At 44.7% G+C, this 20,822-nt stretch overlaps 1 protein-coding gene across 4 annotated transcripts in view; it reads right to left on the bottom strand.

The window, feature by feature from the left end:
- Positions 1-20,822, bottom strand: part of st3gal2 (ST3 beta-galactoside alpha-2,3-sialyltransferase 2) — a 116,217-nt gene that overhangs the window by 35,940 nt on the left and 59,455 nt on the right. For all 4 annotated transcript variants that reach the window (XM_042340547.1, XM_007905828.2, XM_007905829.2 and 1 more), the window contains one exon: positions 5,273-6,403. In XM_042340547.1, coding sequence (XP_042196481.1) covers positions 5,273-5,614 — 342 coding nt within the window. In that variant the 5' untranslated portion in view covers positions 5,615-6,403. The remainder of the gene's footprint in view (positions 1-5,272; positions 6,404-20,822) is intronic.

The following is a 20,822-nucleotide window of genomic DNA, read 5'->3' as shown; positions in this document are numbered from 1 at the left end:
CCCACTTCGGCACAAACCCTCGACTGTTGAGTACCTTGGGTCGTCCTCACGATGTTAAAAGTGCTATATAAATGCAATTTGTTGTTGTTTCTATTGAATCAGAATAAACTGGCATCTGACCACAAGATCGGTTCGGGTGAGGAAAGTTCTTCGGGCCATCTGATCTCATGCTTCCAGAACACCCACCCTACTGTCCCCCCATCACAGCACCAAGCTGCTTTTTAAACTATCCTGGCCTCTACCATTCTGGTGATCTGTTTCAGTCGTTAATTATGCTCTGGATAAAGAAAAACTTCCTGGAGTCCGTGCTGAAATTGCCCCTTTTCATCTCTAAACCTGTGTCCTCTTGTTCTTCTGTCCTGTTGATTCTAATAACAATAAAAAAAATTAACTCTGTCGATTGTCAGTAAATTACCCCTTCAGCTACCAACACATTAACTGTCCGATGACAGAGAAACAAAGCTAAGCTTAGAATGTTAATAACTGAATCACTTTCAATTCCTCTCCATCCAACAATTTGATTTCCTATTAATTAGAAATGGGAGACTGCCAAAGAGCACTTCTGCTCAGCATTTTTTTCAAGCACAGGAAGACCTCGGATATCTGATGGGCTCCTCGATTATACACATACAATGTTTGAGCAAGTTCCCATCAGAAAAACAGCTTGTGACTGGTGTTGCTGACGTGCATCTCAAGGGAAGAGAAACCTGACAGCCAGTGTGGCTTTATAAGGGATAGACCTTCCGTGACCAACTCTGTGCTACTTGATGGACAGTGCTGAGAAAGATGTGGAAGTGAACCAGTCCAAAACACCTGTTTCTCCATTTGTCTACCAAAATTTCTACCCTTAAACAGTCACCTTCCTTTCCTCTTTCTGAGCTTGAGACTGTGACCCCTTGTTGCGCGATTCTTGACTACAAGTACAGGGTGTCCACAAAGTCTTGTTAACCCCATGTTTTTTTTTCTGCAGTGCACTGACCAACAACTGAAACATGTGGCAGAATGATGATAATTGTATTTAGAAGTAATTCATTCTATTCAGTAACAAGCGTTTAACTGTAATAGACGTCCAGAGGATCAGTGTGTATGTGTGTCTGTGTGAGTATCTGTGTGTGTGTGTCTGTGTGAGTGTGTGTGTCTGTGTGTGAGTGTGTGTGTCTGTGTGTGTGTCTGTGTGAGTGTGTCTGTGTGTGTGTTTGTGTATGTGTGTGAGTCTGTGTGTGAGTGTGTCTGAGTGTGTGTGTCTGTGTGTGAGTGTGTGTGTTTGTGTGTGTGTGTCTGTGTGAGCCATCATTTTCATGGGAGATGATGATCCATCACGTTTGGTGTAACATCTTCCGTAACATGGATGGAGTGAGGAGGCGATGGTGCATCTCTGACGGCTTGTTCCAGCTTCTCCCGAGTCTCGTATCACTGTTTGGTGACTTTGTGGACACTCTGTACATTGTTGAAATCTAACTGATCTCTACCCTTTATGATCTGGAAAACATCAATAAGATCTTTCCTCCTGTATGAACATTGCCGGTTTCTCCTCACAAGCTCAGTATCTAATCCCATGGCCCACATTGCTCACCCGTGCCACCACAATCCCGGTGCTGGGATTTCCCCACTGCACATCTGTGCACAACGCTTCCTTGTTCTCCAGGAATCCATTCCTGTTCAAGAGGTTATTAAAGAGAACTGATGTTTCTACCATTGATTTTTACTCATTTTTACAGAAATATCGAACCAGACACCACATCTGATTCAGACGAATTCTGGTATTGATCTGTGCAGTTGTTGCTAAATGTGTTTAACTGTACTCCTCCAGGATGGCATTGGATCACTGAATTGCTAGAAATCTATATTCTATTACCTGGAATCTGTGGATTGGATTAGACAATACAAGGTGTGCCTAATGTCCCAGAGCCAGAAAGGTAGTGACCCCCAACCAATGAGACCATTTGTCAAGATAGACAGGGCTCTGATTCCACCCCTCCCCCCAAACACACACACACACACAGTACTGGCTGAGCACCCAAGATGTGTGTGGGAGTGGGGGGCGGCGAGTGATCAATAATTTCAGTTCAGTGCCTCATCAAGTGGAGGTCTCTATTTAAGGCATCTTAGCAGTTTCTAAATATTTACAGCAAGCATGAGCATGAGCTCAGAGCAGCTTTTCTCAGAATGAGAGACTAGGGACATCTGAGGACATTGTAATGTCAATGAGACCTTCACCTTTTAAGACCAGAAATTCCTACAACTGTTGCTCCCTACCTACGTCATTTCCTCTTCTGATCATGGACAGCCCTGGCTCACTTCTCTTGGATGTTGCTGGGAATGGAAAACAGAGCAGAGGTTACAAAGTTCTCACAGATCTACTCCGCACTACCTACTGTGCAGGGATTCAAAACCCGTTCGTTTTTAAGTCAATTTCATACAGGAAGCAGCCTCAGGTTCCTACAAAGCACAAACCATAGAGTTCTCAGAAAGATTCATACCCAACATACCCAAACCCATACACTCCAGTATTAACATTACTCTTATGCCAGCACAACTCAGAGGAGAGGCAGGGTGTTATCCCACACAGCTTTGAAAGCTGGAATGACAGCCGCAGGAAGCACTGCTTTTAAACTAATTGACTGCTTTAGTGCCCAGTTCCATAGTTAGTGGTTAGAGAGAGGACCCGGTTCTATTCCTGAGTGGGACGGAATCTAAGGCAAATTTCCTTAAAAACACATCTCTGTTTACCGAGCAGTAATAGGAACCCAATTGTTAAGTCGATTGGTGGATCGCTTTCCAGGGATTATTAATCCCTCAAAAAAAATTGATCACTACTCATGATTGTTTGTGGGACGCTGCTGTGCGCAATTGGCTGCCACTTTTTGCCCACAAAGCACACAGTCGCTCCACTTTACAATATATTCTGTGAAGCGCTTTGAGACGTCCCAAAGACACGATAAGACGCTATATTAAATGCAAGGATTATTATTATAGCTAGGTGCAGAGAGATACAACGATAAAGCAAGCCAACATCAAAATGTGAGGGGTAAGGACATAAAGACAGTTCAGCCCTGTGCTCCCTGCATGACTTCCCTCCTTTCCCTATGGGAAAGTGTAGAGCATTAGGAAAGATCTGAGCAGCATTTGACATGATGCATCCCACGGTCCCTTCGCCTTGCTTCCTCCCTTGCCTCCTTGAAGGCCGACTCAAGACCCTCTTCTTTGATCGTGCCTTCAGTCTCCCGTCCACCTCTCTGCCTTCCCTCACCCTTCCCCCATGCTCGGGTCCAATTACCCCTGACTATGCAGCGCCTTGGGACTTACTCCTGACATGAAAGGTGCTCTATAAATGTAATTTTGTTGTTGTGTTGTAATGGGATGAGGGCAAATAGCTCCAGCAGGGGAGTTAGCATCAGCAGACACAATGGGCCAAAACACCTCTCTCTGGCTATAAACTCTGAGTGCAAGGATTTTGAGCTGATCTTACACTCAGTTGCTTAGAATGGTCGTGGCTGCCATGTCCAGAAGAGACCCAAAGAGGCCGTTAAAAGGTAATAGAAAAATCTAAATAACGAAAGATATCCGGTGCCCATAGACCTGAACCTCAGCACCTTTACTTGTCAACCAGGTCCTCTCGACAGCCTTACGTCTCATGTCAGGGTCTATTGTTAAATAACGCCTGATCTAACCTCCCCTAAAAAAATATTTGCCTAATTCAAACCTATATCCCGCTGCACTTTGGAACAATGGCAATCAATGTGGTACCTCTAACTGCTTCCCCAGAGTCAGCAATTACTGTAGTTGGGGGCAGTCTATTGCATTGCAAGTCTTAGTGTATTTTGACAGCCCGTTTGGCTTTTGGCTTCCTCGGTGTAGAATCACATCATCTAGTTGTTCTAGTTCTGCACAAACTAACCTCTACCCAACTTGAACTACAAATAGGTGTAGTTCTAAATATATATATATACATACATATATATAAATATATCTGCACTAGATGTGAATCCCAACCATGCACATTATATCAACTCTGATTCATCTGCTTATTTTCACATACAACCCATCGCGATACTCAGCTATTTCCCCCCTCTTGATCTAATGTTACAAATGGAACCGATTTAGCTGAAAGGGCTCCACACGAGTCACTGTTAGAAAAAAACATGATTAGTTTTAATTGACCTCCTGCTGATTGCACACTGCTTTCCTGCTCCATCCCCAGAGCTCTTCAGCAACGAATAGACAAATAGGAACCTCACAGCTGTGCTGCTATCCTTCTCCCCACAGCCCCTTGCCTCGCTGGCTTCAGGACACACTTCCAGGTCTCACTGGTCATAGAATTATACACACAGGAGGCCATTCGTCCAATCGTGCCCGTGCCAGACAAGCTGGTCAACCATCAGAGGCTCAGTGGTTAGAGCACTCGCCTTGCAAGCTAGAGATCCTGGGTTTGATTCCCGGCAGGGCAGATTGTTGGACAAGTTTCCTTACTCCACATGCACCTGTTTACCTAGCAGTAAGTAGGAACCTGGTTATTAGTCGACTGGCGGATAGCTTTTCCGGGTGTAATAATTCCTTCAAAAAAAAATAATGAATTGGTCACTTAATCCATGAATGTTTGTGGGGACGTTGCTGTACGCAATTGGCCGCCGCGTTTCGCCAACAAAATTTACAGTGAATTCACTTTTCAGTGTATCTTGTGAAGCGCTTTGAGACATCTCGAAGATGTGATAAGGCACTATATCAAATGCAAGGATTATTATTATCAACAGTGCCTTAGATTTCTGGGTCCTTTCAGACATGTTCATTTCATCAACCTGGAAAATCCTATTGGAATTGAAACCCAGAGCCTTGCTGTCCCAAATCTCATTCTAAACAGATTGAAGTGTGAATTCAAGCCCCAAGTTGGGACTTGAAGCCATGCTAATGGAGCTTAGGGGAGCGCTGCATTGTTGGACCTTGTGCTGCTTTCAAATGAACCATTAAATTGTTTGCCTGTTCAGGTGGATGTTAAAGACCACATGGCACCAAAATCCCCCCTTCCTCACCTAGCACTTTCCTCCCCCCACAGACCCAACGCTCTCCCCCATCCCACACTTTGCTTGAAAGCATATGTGAGTGTGAATGTGGAGCGGGACAGGATAAGGCAGCATTAGGCTGGGTTGTGATTGCACCCCCCCACCCCCCCACCAAATCCCAACTCAGCACGCCACCCCTCACCGGTGCAAGGATGATCATTTGGGGGTCCACTGTGAATAAATGGTGTCTGGAATAGAGGAAAGTTCTCACTCACCAACCACCAGTTATGTACATCGAGGTCCAATTTCATGTTAGCTTTAGTCCAGAGTGGCAGAATGTCAGGGTTGAAGTGCTCGTCGAACCACTTGGATACTCCAGGGTCTCCCACACAGCGCTCACAGCCACACGTTTTCTGCGCAGTGACGTCTTTGCTCAACTTCTGTGCGCCCGTATAACTGGGCACCAGCTTGATGCGATGGTTCTCATCCTGGGCCTGGGTCTCCAGGTAGGCCATGTTGGTCACTCCTGTCAGTGTGTAGGTGAAGAAGAGCGAGATCACAAAGGCGGCCAGCACTGCGATGGAGAGGAGACAAACCCGGCGGGAGCACTTCATCATCACAACTTTGCGGTTCTGAGCTATCCTCCCCGGAGCTCGCTGCTGACGGAATTTGATCCTGTTTCTCCTTTTGGGAAGTGGCTGAACCTGGTGCCCGCTTCCTCTCTACCTTGGTCTTGGCGATTGCTCAGAGACAGGTTGCATTATCCTGGGAAAACGCTTGGCGCACTCAGCCTCAGAGCCCGTTGCCGGCTCCCTTGGTAGCTCCTTATTCGTGAGAGAATTAAACCAGCGCTGGGATTGCTGCTCTGTACGATGTTGGATTAATTCCTGGGGATGGACATTCCAGTGAGACCTCTGGGGGTTGTGTGGTGGGGGGTGGGTTGGCGGTTAGATCCTGGATGTACAAGGCACCTGCACCACAGCACAATTGCCTGATGAATCTCTCTCGTCTTAACGGCAGTTTTGTTTCCGATTTCACAGTACGCCATGCATGCCCATCGTTTTCCTGGGAGGTATGCCTGTGACAGAGCCGTTGCCAAGACGACGACTGATATATAAAAAGAGAGGTAAATCAAAATCCGCAGACGAGAATGCTGTGTGTTGTTCCTCCCTCACATGTCCTCAGTTTGCCCGTTACTGCCATTCAAGCTCTCTTAATCCACTTTCAAACAAGAGATTACAGCAACGCGACACACAGATTTTCCCCTCATGAGGAGCAGGACTAATTGGACGGGTGTGCTTGGCTTCTTAAACTTGCTCCAGCTTTCTCCCAGATGCCTCCGCTCAGCCACACTTGCCCCACACTTGCCCCAAGGCAGAGAGAGTGCCTCACACCACTTGAAAAATCTGGAACAATCACAAAAGGGAGAGAACAGGAGAAAGGGTCAGACTATATTCTGTGAGGAAATCAAAGGGAGCGGTCCCCCTTACTCTCTGCAAGGCTCGCGTTCCTTCAAAGCACAAGTGTTGGCTTTGGGTAGCGTATCTGTGTGCTGTACAAACAGACCAGTGTTCGGAATATTACTGAGCATCATTGTTCTCCTTTACAATGACCTGACTGCCAACCAAAACCCGATCTGTCGTCTCGATCATCCCAAATGAGGAGGAGTGCAAAACAGAATGCCATGCATCAAATATTCACATTGCAAATCTAACCGAGCAGATCAATGAAAGAGCCTTAGCCGAGCGCAGCCTCTGAGTCACAATGTTATGATTTCAAGCCTGATATCAGGACTTTGAACTCCTATAGTCTAGACCAGTGTGGTCCAACAGGCGGCCCACGGGTTGATTTTGTCCAGCCTGCAAACCACTTTTTTTTTTCACTGTTTGACCTCCTGGCTAGGCTTCTCTTCTGGTCGGTCTCCGTGATGCAGAGCGGAGAGTGGCAGGAAGAGGGGTGGAGCCGGAGGTATCCCACCACACCCCTCCCTGTCACGTTTGGTGCTGCCTCGAGCCTCGTGCAGCCTGGTGAGACACAGCGAGCAGCAGCAATTGTAAAACTACAGCACTAGGAGTCTCAGTAGGAAAAGCAAGATAAGATATGGAAAATAGAGGATTTCAGTGTTAAGTCGGAAGTGGATGATTTCTTTATTGAAAGTAATAGAAAACCTCAGTGCCTCATTTGCTTGCGAGTCCTATCTGTGTTGAAGGAGTTCGGAGTAAGTTTTGCAATTCTGGATTAATCTGTTTTGGTTTTGTTGAGTGTTCTCTGTCAGGGCCGCCATAAGCTGAATTGCTATCTTGTGTTTTGACTTTAATACATTAAAAAACGTGATGCATATATTTCCATTTAAGATGAACATTATTAAATAACAGTCACACAATCTAAACCCAGCATTTCTGTATGATCCGTTTACGTTTCTGGAAGGGAAAAACAAAAATATTGCAACTTGGATTTATATGGCGGCCTCTATGCTGGACGGTGTCTCAGAGCTTCACAGTAACGGATCCTGGGGCCGAGCCAGGGGGAGGGAGAGGGGCCAGGGGAGCGGGAGGAGCCGGGGGAGTGGAGGAGCCGGGGGAGGGGAGGAGCCGGGGGAGGGGAGGAGCCGGGGGAGGGGAGGAGCCGGGGGAGGGGAGGAGCCGGGGAGTGGAGGAGCCAGGGGAGGGGGAGGAGCCAGGGGGAGGGGGAGGGGGAGGAAGGTGACCAAAGGTGCAGTCGAAAAGAAAGGTCTTCAGCAGAAACCTGAAAATGGGAAGGGAGGGGGTGAGGGGGGGGGAGGGAGGAAGGGAGTTCCAGAGCCTCGGGGCACAGTGGCTGAAGGCACAGCCGCCGAGGGTGGAGCAGAGGACTCGGGGGACGAGGAGGAGGCCAGACCCGGTGGGACGAAAGCAACGACCACTATTTTGAGGAGAGAGGTCAGAGAGGTCGGGGGGTGCAAAGGAGTGGAGGGATTTGAAGACAAGGATGAGGATCTTGCTTATGTGGCCTGAGGACATTTCTCAAATATGGCATCCAGCCCTCAACATCCAAAAGGTTGGACCACCCTGGTCTAGACCGACGCTCCAATGCAGTGCTGGGGGTCTGCTGCATTGTTGCAGGTGCCGTCCTTTAGATGAGACGTTATACCAAAGTCCCGACTGTCTCTTCAGGTGGACATTAAAGATCCTGCAGCACTGATCGAAAAGAGAAGGGAGTTTCTCTCTCAAGGTGTCCTGGCTAACAATCCCCCAGATAAAATCAGTCATTCACTTCATGGCTGTTTGTGGGACACTGCAGTTGCATTCACCTACAAAATACACAGTCACTACATTGCAGTATATGCAGTGGAGTCCTGTAGCTCAGTGGTTAGAGCACTCGCTTTGCAAGCGAGAGACCTGAGTTCAATTCCAGGCAGAGGGCAAAACCTTGGGCAAGTTTCCTTACTCCACACAGAGCCTAATAATAATCCCTCCAAAACCAAAAACAATAATAAATTGGTCATTTTCAATCTACGACTGTTTGTGGGACATTGCTGTGCGCAATTGGCTGCCGCGTTCGCCCACAAATATACAGTCAATTCACTTTACAGTGTGTTCTGTAAAGCGCTTTGGGACGTCCTCCCGACGTGAAAAGCGCTATATCAAATGCAAGGATTATTATTATTATTATTATTATATCCTGTGAAGCAATTTCAGGCATCTTTCTGACCTGAAATGCACTGTATAAAATGTAAGGATTAGTTATAAGTTACTCCTGGGTGTGACCCTTCATCAGTGCTGGATGGACGGATGGGAGAGGTTGTGTACAGTAATGGCTAAAGTGTCGCTCCTCGCTGATATTTCCACTTCTAGTGATGAAGGGTCTCCCCGGAGCATTAACCTGTGTTTCTCTTTCAAATGCCTACTGTGCACTTTCAGCATTTTTGCTGTTATTATAGATTCTCAGCATTTCAAGGTACTGTTATAATCTCTATCACCACTTTAATAATAGTTTATTAAGTCTGACAATGAAGAAACATTTGTGCCGGGGTGGGGGGGGGAGGGGGGGGCAGAGAGGCTAGGAGAGGATATGGAGTCGGGATGGGGGATAGGATTAGAGGAAGCTGTGAACCTCGAATAAACTTGAAACTTCTTTCAGTTTTGGAGTGAAAAGTGTTCATTTTATTTGAGTGATGTTACACAGTTCTGAGGAACGGTGGCTGAGAACTGTCTGTGGTGGAAGAGAGCCCGGTCATTGTGGGTTTTGAGGGAAAGGAGACAGGAGTATGAAGGCTAAAAGCTAGAGGCTTGAAGGGCTGGCTGTGAGGATAGGGCAGTGGGAATTTAATGAACAACTTGCACTGAGAGCCAGTGTAGGCTCAATGGCCTTCTTCTGCGGTGTAAATGTCTACAATTCTATATTGCCTTCCTCTCTATTCAGTCAGCAAATTGAATCACCCAATAAAATTATTCAAACCTACAGCTTGAATGATGCATTACTTGTACTAAGTATAAGAAACGTCAACCAATATATTAGACAAAATAGCATTAGAGGGAAATAACAGAACAGACTTAGGTGATCCTGACCACAAATGGTTCATTCTATATTGAGTTCATATAAAAACTAATATATATTAATGATCTGGACTTGGCCATAGGGAGCACTATTTCCAAGTTTGCAGATGATACCAAGTTAGGTCGGGTAGTAAATAGTGAAGAAGATTGTGACGGACTGCAGGCAGACATACACAGAATGGTGGAATGGGCTGACATGTGGCAGATGGATTTCAATGTAGATAAGTGTGAGGTGATACACTTAGGTAGGAAAAATGATAAGAGGCAATATAGACTTGGGAGCTCAATCTTAAGGGGGTGAACGTACAGAGAGATCTGGGCGTTCAAGTAAGCGATTCATTAAAGGTAGCGGGGTAGGTAGATAGGGCAGTAAAAAGGGCATTTGGTGTACTGAGCTTCATTAGTAGGGCATAGAGTATAAGAGTAGGGAGATTATGCTTAATCTGTACAAAACACTGGTTAGGCCTCAGCTGGTGTATTGCGTCCAGTTCTGGGCACCGTACCTCAGGAAGGACATTAAGACACTGGAAAGGGTGCAGAGGAGATTCATGAGAATGATACCAGGAATGGGAAAGCTTAGCTATGAGGACAGTGGAGAAGTTAGGACTTTTCCCATTAGAGCAGAGGAGGTTACGCGGGGACCTGATAGAGGTCTTCAAGATCATGAAAGGTTTCGATAGGCGAGATAGGGAAAAGCTGTTTCCGCTGGTAGGTGTGTCTGTGACTCGTGGTCACAGTCTTAAGATATCTACCAAAACAAGCAGAGGGGAGGTTAGAAGAAATCTTTTCACTCAGTGAGTTGTTGGAATTTGGAATGATCCGCCCGAAAGGGCAGTGAAGTCCGATTTGATAACAGCTTTTAAGAGAGAACTGGATAGGTATCTGGGGAAGATGGGTTTGTGGGGTTATGGGGAGAAAGCTGGTGATTGGGGTTAGTGAAAGTGACGCTCTGTCAAAGAGCCGCACAGACTCGATGGGCCGAATGGCCTTCTTCTGTGCCGTAACATTCTATGACTCTATGATAAAGAATGATAATACCGGGAGCAGCAGAACAGACTTGATAGGCTGAGTAGGTTCTTTACGTCCTGAAGATTTCTATGATTCAAATCAGACAGGTCAGTAATTTCAATGGTCCTTTAGGAGTTTTACTTCTCCTTTGCAGGTAATGTGCTATTCTCCTCTGCCTCACAAGTCTGGTTCCTGAGCCAGGTGGGTCCGTAGTACTCCAGAGCACTGCCCAGCCCAGCCCGGCTCATCAGCAGCACCTGGAAGGGCAGACAGTCACTGAAGGCAGGGAATCATCCCACGCAGCTGCTGTTAACTGTGCAAGCCAAAGCCCTAACTGAGAGGGTGGTCCTAGCTGGACAGGTAACAGGCAACTTGATAGTTAGTGCTTCTCAGTGACATTATTGACCCTTTCTCATCAACATGATGTTAATACTTCTGCTTTTGTGCAGACTGACAGTTTATGTTGTGATGGCCACTGGCCAAATAACGGCAGTGGAAACACAAAAGGTGCCTGATATTCAGGCCCATTCACCGACCTGCACTTCCGTTTGGGGATCAACATTTGCCCAAATAAGGTGTATTTACACATGTGAGGATCGTCAGCTGTTACGAGTGCTGTGTGTAAGTCCAGGGAACATAAATGTTGCAGAAGCTCAAATGCAGCAAAGCCTCCAGTTTGGTAGCACATTTCTTGTCTCCAAAGCCGCAATATAAAAGCATAATAATAATAACGCAAATCCTGACGTGGGGCTTGAACCCACAATCTAACTCTGAGGCGAGAGCGCTACCAACTAACTAAGCCATGTTGACACGCATCCACTGTACAGGTTGACAATTACTGGAGGCGCATAACAGGGTTATTAACATTTAATAACAGGGGATCAAATTGCTCACTAAACTGATGGCGGAACAAGTATCTTCCTCCCTTTTCTCCTGAACAAATATCTTTTTCATGTCTGCTGGTTCTAACTCCACTCAGCAGGTGTATTTGTCAAATGCACAGAATTAATGAAAAGAAATTAGAAGTGCCATTTGCAGCTCAATGCACACCAGAAGTAACGAGGTGGAAACTCCTAATTAGCCCCATCGCAAGCTGTAAAGGGAGGTCTTTCACTGCTACAGAGCAATTCTGCCGCACATTTCAATTAAGTTATGCCTGATAAGAACACTCTTTGGTTACAATCACTGCATCACAGATTTTATTTGATGTCAGTCAAAGCTATTAGTTCCTTTAAACAGTTTCGAAAAAATAATTCAAAGCGCTTTCACTTTGCACCTCTGAGGTCTGGCACGTCCCCAGTGACTGTCAACATGCCAGAACATCCTCGTGCAAAGTGCCATCAACCCATTAGGTTTCGCACAATCCAACATCAACTTTTTTGGATGATGTCTGCTGCTCAAATCAACAGGAGCAGAGATCAGGAAACGCTCTGAAAAAAATCAGGGGCTTTTTGTTTATGGCACTTCTTTGTGATTTTGTCCTCATTATTTGGCGCTCTTTGAGATTCCTCCCCCAGTATTTCTGCTGCCAATTCACACACTCGAACATCTTGACGCCACTTTGGTACTCAACCAATGAGGTCAAGACATCTACACATGTGTGAAAGTTGCCAAGTCAACTCACTTTTATTTTGCTCAGCCGGGTGTCTGACACGTAGAGAAACCCATCAGTATGCTTAAGAGTATCCAAACCAAACCGAAAATTCCATGCATCTCACTTACATGTGGAAATCCCAGAGATGTTTATTGGAATGTAATGTGCACTCTCTCTGGAAAGACACATCATGCTTACTTAATTCCAGGAAGTATTAGGCACAGGTTGGCAAGAACCAAGATTTGGGGACCCCAGAGTATGTGTTGGGGAAACTACTGGAGTCTAACCAGCGAAAATTGCATAGCTTGCCATCAAGAGCATTGCCTGGCAAGTTTCCTGCTGTTTGCCCAACTAGGACAACCCTACCTGTTAGGGCTTTGGCTTGAAGGGTTAACAGGAGCTGAGTGGGAAGAGTTAATTCACTCCCATCCCATCCCTCAATTTTCTCTGCAGAAAAATGCAGAGCTGGGAAAACAGGCCAATTTACATTACGAGTTGCTTCCTGGCACATGCTTGTCATCCAGAGACAAATTAGTTGTGTAAAAGCAACACAAGCTCAGAGTTCCAGTGAGACAGTCACATCGGAGGGATGGCAGACAGCTCTCAACCCACCCCCCCCCCGTACTGACAGCAGCACTTTTCTAAGTTATCTAACACTCTCACCATAGGAGAGCTCATCTTACCGCTGTTCAGACATGGCACTCTCTTATTATGACTATCTTAGAACTCTGTCCCCAGTCCCAGACTCCAGTGTAAATAGCTTCTCTCAATTTACTGTCCAACCCTCTCATTATTTTGAACACCTGCATTCTGTACTACAAGTTTGAGAGATAAAAAGGCCCGAATACAGAATAACTGCAAATTTAATTTACAACAATCTAAATTTGCCCATCTGCCTTAAGTTAAGGATGGTACAGTTCCTATGAAGACAATAATATAATAATCTTTGCATATGGAGTCCTGTAGCTCAGTGGTTAGAGCACTCGCTTTGCAAGCGAGAGACCTGAGTTCAATTCCAGGCAGAGGGCCAAACCTTGGGCAAGTTTCCTTACTCCACACAGAGCCTAATAATAATCCCTCCAAAACAAAAAACAATAATAAATTGGTCATTTTCAATCTACGACTGTTTGTGGGACATTGCTGTGCGCAATTGGCTGCCGCGTTCGCCCACAAATATACAGTCAATTCACTTTACAGTGTGTTCTGTGAAGCGCTTTGGGACGTCCTCCCGACGTGAAAAGCGCTATATCAAATGCAAGGATTATTATTATTATTATTATTTGATATAGCGCTTTATCATGCCTTTGAGACGTCTCAAAACGCTTCACAGAATATACTGTAAAGTGAATTGATTGCATATTTGTGGATGAAACACAGCAGCCAATTGTATTAATTGATACAGACAAACTGTATTACATCAGACACCTCACTAGGACTGCTGAATTTGGCATTCTGGTCCATGGGTCCAGTAGACATGTACATCACAACAGACTGAGGGACACTGATTATCTTGCTGGTGAGGATCCCTCCTAACTGCATTGGCTGAAGGTTGACGAAAGTTCTACACGAACACGACTTCTCTTCATGGCCGTTTGTGAGACATTATTGTGTGTAAAAGCGGCTGCTGCATTAGCCTACAAAATACAGTCACTACACTTTAGAGAAAAACTCTGTGAAGCACCGTGAGATTTTTCAGACAATAAAGTGATAAGGTGATATATCAAATGCAAAGATTATTATTATTTATTTGAAGTCACAACTAAATTCATTTAAATTCATCAACCGGGCATCTAACCCATCAACTTGCTTAAGAGTATGCAAACCAAATAAACTTCCATATATATATGGCGCTTACACGTGGAAATTTCCATAATTCTGGGATGAAATGCGCACTTCTCCTTGGAGGACACACTGTGTTTGGCTAATTTCAGAGAGTTAGGCACAGGCTGGCAAGAGCCCAGGCTTGGGGACACCAGAATATGCATTGGGAGTAAAAGCTGGAGTCTAACCAGGTAAAACCGCATAGCTTGCCATTGGCAGCATTGTCTGGCAAGCTTTCCTGCTGCTTGTCCAGGCTAGAACCATCCTACCAATTAGGGCTTTGGCTTGCAGGGTTAACAGGAGCCGAGTGAGAAGAATCCCTGCTCCCGTCTACCCCTCCAAGTCCTGCTAATCAACCAAGATTGCTGGTGCCCTGATTTACTGTGGACTCGGCTGGCTCAGGAACTGGATTAATGAGACCGCCACAAAAGACTGACTCGATTCTGGCATTCCATTGCCAAGCATATAACATTGGAGCTAGTTCAACTCTATTAATTATTTCAATTGAAATTAAACTCTTTATGAAAATATTTTAAAAAGTTGCAGAGCGAGTCCGCAAGCCATAGGATCATTAATTCATCAATCAGTGTGAAAGCACTTCCCAGCAGGACTGATCTCTCGGAAGGGATGCTTGATCAGCAAAACTCACCCAGTGAATTCATGGGATTTCTGCTGTTTGCTTATGTAATCCAGATTAGTCTTGCACCCAGACTCTGCTCATTCTTTTTACACACACACTGAGATCAGGGATTCTACCCACTCAGCTCCTTTTAACCCTGCACGCCAAAGTGAATATTTGGAATTAGACCAACCAGAGATGGATAGTGTAGGATGTCCTAGCTGGACAAGCAGCGGGAAAGCTTGCCAGACAGCAATATCAATGTCAAGCTATGCTGTTTTCGCTGGTTTTAGTTTTAGACTCCAGCAGTTTCCCCAACCACACAGTTTGGTTTGGATACTCTTAAGCATGGTGATGGGTTTCTGCATGAGTCTGGCTGACCAAAAAAAAACATTTCTTCCCTCCCATCATATTCTGCTCAGATTGTGTCAGCAAATTCAGGGGAAATTTGTTGAAGAACGTAATTAAAAGGTCTGGGAGGACCTTTGTCCCACAAACAAGTCATATTCTTTGACATCCTATCAAAGACAGTAAATGCACTAAAACAGGATAGTGACATCCTAAAATTGGTCACTAGACATCAACATAGAATACATCTGCAGGTCAGCACAGGCCAGGAGTGAGTTGTGTTTCAGCCTGAAGCAGTGGTAGCATTCTCACCTCGGAGTCAGAAGGTTGTGAGGTCAAGCCCACAAAATACACAGTGAATCCACTTCATAGTATATGCTGTGAAGTGCTTTGTGACATCTCTATGTTATGATAAGGCGCTATATATCAAAGGCAAGGAATAATATCATTATATAATATTATTATGTCCAGTAGAACAAAGCACGAAAAGCCACAATTGATTTCTTCCAGACAATTTACCGAACTCAACATGCCAAATGGGAAGAAAAAGGTCAGTTCAGGTCACACACAGAGGTCAGTTCACCCGGGAACCTTTCCCCAGTGACCTCTCCCCTTGCTATTACATAATATTAATAATAATAATCCTTGCATTTTTGATTCAGCGCCATGATACATCCCAGCATTACTGAAAGACATGATCAGCAAATTACTACACAGAGGGAACAGCTTTAACATGAGGAAGCGTTATTCACTGGCTTATGTGGTCACAATAATGAATAATGCATTACATGTGTTGACAGTATTAAGAATTATAATCTTTTCTAATAATCATGGATTTCAATTCAAGTCCAGTGTTACTAACTACATTTTAAACTGTGGATGGGATTCTGAAAGAAACTCCTCAGAGACTCGACCAGTCATTAGTGCTGTTAATAACAGAATTCATTCCATAAAACAGATTCCCTAAGCCTGCAGTCAATCACTCTTTCCAACTGGATCTCAATAAGTGAGGACAAGTCACAATTACTTTGAGTAGGTAACTGTCACAACAGTCAAACATACCGCCAGTTTCTGTGCAGGTGATCAGTCCCGTACAACAACAGATGAACAGGCAAAGGGGACATGCTGGATCTCTATCTCTAAACATACCACTGCTTCACAAGGCACACAGTTTAAATAATAATAAACCTTGCATTTGATGTAGGGTCTTCTCACATCATTGAGACGTCACAAAGCACTTCAAAGTTTGTTAACAAGAAATTTGTTCCACTTCTTCAACAATTATGATGAAGAATTCTGTTATTAACAGGACTAAAGACTGGTCGAGTCTCTGAGGAGAATCTCATCAACAGTTTAAATTGTAGTTGGTAATATTGGACTTTCTCAAGAGTTGTTATTTTACTGGCTAGTCAGCAGGACCTGGAAGGGCAGAAAAGTCACTGGGGGCAGAGAATCCTCCTACTTAGCTCCTGTTAACCCTGCAGCCAAAGCTCCAATGGTTAGTATGACCCTAGCTGGATAAGCAGCGGGAAAGCTTGGCCAGACAGTGATATCAATGGAAAGCTACGCGGTTTTAGCTGGTTAGACTCCAGCAGTTACCCCAACGCACACTCTGGACTACCCAAGTCTTGGCTCTTGCCAACCTAAGCCTAATACTTTCTGGAAATAGGTAGCAGGATGTGTCCGTCCAGGAAGAGAGTGAGTGTAGTCCTGTAGTGTAGTGGTTAGCGTGCTCACCTCACAAGTAAGAGGACCTGGGTTCGAATCCCGGGCAGAACAAATGGGTTTCAGCATGCGTCGGATACCCGGCTGACCAAAATAAATACTTTTTTACTTCCTGAACAAATCCACATTAATATTAATTAATTGTCAGTATCTCTTTAAGGATCTATCCCCATCACCCAGTGTAGAGGTTGCTTCACTGTCAAGTGTGAGATACTGAAAATGGATTAAATAAAGAAATTGACTTTAACATAACATTTGCTATCTTGATAAGCACAAAGTTGGACAGTCTATCTCGTTCAAAAAAATTATAAAGGAAGTAAACAGTGACATCCAGTTATTATGCTCAGCAGAAACTATTGTGGCTTGGTCGGATTTTCCCAACATATGGGTTTTACCAGCTGAATTTATCTGATCGTATACCTAACCTGTAATCAAACAACAATGTGCCTGAATTGCTGTCACGGCCTCAAAGGCAAGGGGGTAATTTCAGCAAATTATTGAGTCCTAAACATGTCTCAGACTTTCCTACTCAGCCATCTAGGCTCTTGTGACATTTCTAGTCCAGTCAGATCTTTGACTTGACATCTGGAGCTCCAAACATCAGATTAAATACAGTCTGACATTTCTTACAAAGAAATGTAATTGTTTTCCCCCCAAAATCTGCAAAGTGCGGTTAATATTGCAGATGTTTCGACTGGCCAGAAACTGAGACAGAAAGAAGTGACACTCCAGAGCTTGGAAATTATTTTGAGATGAATAACAATAAAATGCCTTTATACATAGGATATGTACTTTATATTTACATAGAATAATGACTTAATGATGTGGTGGTAATGGCTGGTAAACCAGGAGGAAGGGGGTGGGGAATAGAGGCAATAGCAAAGAGGTAGGTATTAAAGTGGGATTTGATGAGAGATGAAGGGTGAGACAGAGAAGTCCAGAGGTTGGGGTAATAATTGAAGGAGAGGGCAGGGGAAGTGTAGTGGGCCTGTCAGCTGAACAGAGGGGCAGGCAGAGAAATAAGGTATAATGGGTGCCCATCACCGTGCTTAAGAGTATCCAAATCAAACAGTTTCCATCCCACCTACACATGGAAATCCCAGAGATAGAATGGAAGGCGCTCTCTCTCTCTCCCTGAAGGGACACAGCCTGCTTACCTAATTCTGGCCAACGCGAATGCAAGGGCTTGATAATAATAATCCTGACATTTGATATAGTGTCTTATCACGTCTTCAAGGCATCTCAAAGCCTCAAGGAATATTCTGTAAAGAGAACTGACTGTATATTTTCTGGGCGAAACATGGCAGCCAATTGCACACAGCGGCGTCCCACAAACAGTCATGGATTGAGTGACCGATTTATTATCATTATTTTTTTAAGGGATTATCACCCCCAGAAAAGTGATCTGCCAATTGACTAACCAGGTTCCTACCTACTGCAAGGTAAACAGAGGCGCGAGGAGTAAGGAAACTTGCCCAGAGTTTCTCCCTGGCCAGGAATCGAGCCCACGTCTCTCGCTCGCGAGGCGAATGCTCTAACCACTGAGCTACAGGTAAGATAATCCCGTTAAGGTGAGCATTTGTAAAGCTTGGAGACACCGGGGGGTGGGGGGGGGGGGGGGCTTGGGGGGAATGTTGACATGGTTAGTACTTTCTTGACTGGCTGGACTGCAAGAGGCAACCCAGGTCTGGGGGAAGAATGATTTGCTCGGACCTCAGACCTGTCAAAGGCAGCACCACCGCAGAGACCTGAGAATGCAGCCTCACTTTGATCACCTGACTGGAGAGAATGTGGCACCAAATTTGAGAATGGGGTAAAGCCAAGAAAACACTTCAAAAAGATAAGAATCAAACATTGAGAAAAAACAATGCTGTTCAATCAGGCAACAAGCAAACCTGATACAATTCACTGAGGAGGAATATCTGTTCATAAGAACATAAGAATTAGGAGCGGGAGTCGGCCATTCGGCCCCTCGACACCTGCCCCGCCATTCAATAAGATCATGGCTGATCTTCTGACCTAACTCTGATTACCTGCCCTCTCCCCATATCCCCTAATCCCTCTGTTTTTTTAAAAATCTATCAGTCTCAGCCTTGAAGATGTTCAAGGACTGACATCTACAGCCTTCTGGGGAAGTGAATTCCATAAAGTCACTACCCTCTGAGTGAAGAAATGTTTCCTCAACTCTGTTCTAAAAGGCTGAGCCTTAATTTTCAGACTGTGACCCCCGGTTATAGATTCTCCCACCGGGGAAACAGACCCTCAGTGACTACTTTATCAGCCCTTTAAGAATCTTATAAGTTTCAATAAGATCCCCCTAATTCTTCTGTAGTCTATAGAGAATACAGCCCCAGTTTATTCAGCCTATCCTCATAGGTCAGTCCCCTCATCCCAGGCACTAACCGAGTGAATCTACGCTGCACCCCCTCGAGGGCAAGTATGTCCTTTTTTAAATAAGGAAACCACAACTGCACACAATACTCTCGGTGCGGTCTCACCAAAGCCCTATACAGTTGCAGCAAGACTTCCCTACTCTTATATTCTAAACCTTTTGCAATGAACGCTAAGTGCCGTTCGCCTTCTTAGTTGTTTGCTGCACTGCAAACTAACTTTTTGAGACTGGTGTACAAGGACACCCAAATCCCTTTGAATACTAACACTATTTACTCTCTCCCCCTCTAGAAAATAATCTGTTTTTCTATTTTTTCTACCGAGGTGAATAACTTCACACTTCCCCACATTGAATTCCATCTGCCACCTACTGGCCCACTCCCCACAAGCCTATCTGTATCCCGTTGCAATCTTTTTGCATCAACCTCAGAGCTCACTCTCCCACCGAGTTTAGTGTCATCCGCGAATTTAGATACGTTACATTCAATGTCCTCGTCTGGATCATTGATGTGAATTGTAAATAGCTGAGGCCCAAACACTGATCCTTGTGGCGCTCCCCTAGTCACCTCCTGCCAATTCGAGAATGACCCGTTTATCCCTACTCTCTGTTTTCTACCCGTTAGCCACTCTTCAATCCATGTTAATATGTTCCCATTAAACCCGTGGGCCTTAACCTTGTGCAATAGCCTTTTGTGTGGCACTTTGTCAAATGCCTTTTTAAAATCTAAATATACTACATCTACTGGTTCCCCCTCTCTAACCTGATAGATACATCTTCAAAACACTCTAAAGGATTAGTTAAGCATGACTTCCCTTTTGTAAAGCCATGTTGACTGCCTCATCTTGTTATGGTCTTCCAGGAATCCCATAACGACATATTTAATTAATGACTCAAGAATTTTCCCTCCCACTGATGTCAGACTGACTGGTCTGTAGTTCCCCATCTTTTCTCTCCCACCCTTCTTAAATAGTGGTGTCACGTTTGCAATCTTCCAATCAATGGGAACCGTCCTGGAATCCAGAGAATTTTGGAAGATCAAAGACAAGCCATCACTATCTCAGTAGCCACCTCTTTTAAAACCCTAGGATGGAGGCCATCAGGTCCAGGAGATTTATCAGTTTTAAGACCTGATAATTTACCTAAAACCATTTCTTTACTAATATAAAATCATTTTTTTACTTCACAAAACCTGCATGAGAATTAAACCAGTCAACAATGGTCAGGCATAGCCAACAAAATGCACCCTTGTCTTGGGTTTCCATTTGTTGGATTCCATAATCTCAGTTTTGAATTGTTCTTTTGTGTGTTTGAAAGCAAAAATAATGTGAAAAGGTAGCAAACAAATTGGCCTGTAGTTTAACCACATTCACAGGCTTTAAACTCCCATTTCAGTACATTAATCTCCCCTCGATCACTACTCTGCCCGACTGCTCTATCCACACAAACAGAAGGGTTAATAAATCGCCAATATACATGACCAAACCTGGGTCAGCTAACAGAACCACCTAACAACCCAGTGATGTGACACAATGTGTTATCTGGACAAGAGAACCTAACATATTTCTACCACTCAATAAGATTACAACATCTTGGAGCAGTAAAACATGTTACTTTCAGTGACTGTTTTGTGTAAGCAAATAAAGGGACCTGCAGCAAGAAACAGGGTGATTCCAGGTATCAGAAATATGGAAGTTCTGGAAATTGGCCTTGGTACAGAGGAAGCCTGGGCAAACACATGACAAGCACAGAGTGTGGCAGGTCACAGTGATTAGCACCTTTCACA

Source organism: Callorhinchus milii, unplaced genomic scaffold (assembly GCF_018977255.1).
Source record: "Callorhinchus milii isolate IMCB2004 unplaced genomic scaffold, IMCB_Cmil_1.0 Scaffold14, whole genome shotgun sequence".
NCBI classification, from domain to species: domain Eukaryota; kingdom Metazoa; phylum Chordata; class Chondrichthyes; order Chimaeriformes; family Callorhinchidae; genus Callorhinchus; species Callorhinchus milii.
Note: the sequence above shows the minus strand (reverse complement) of the source record. Positions and strands in the feature narration are given on the sequence as shown.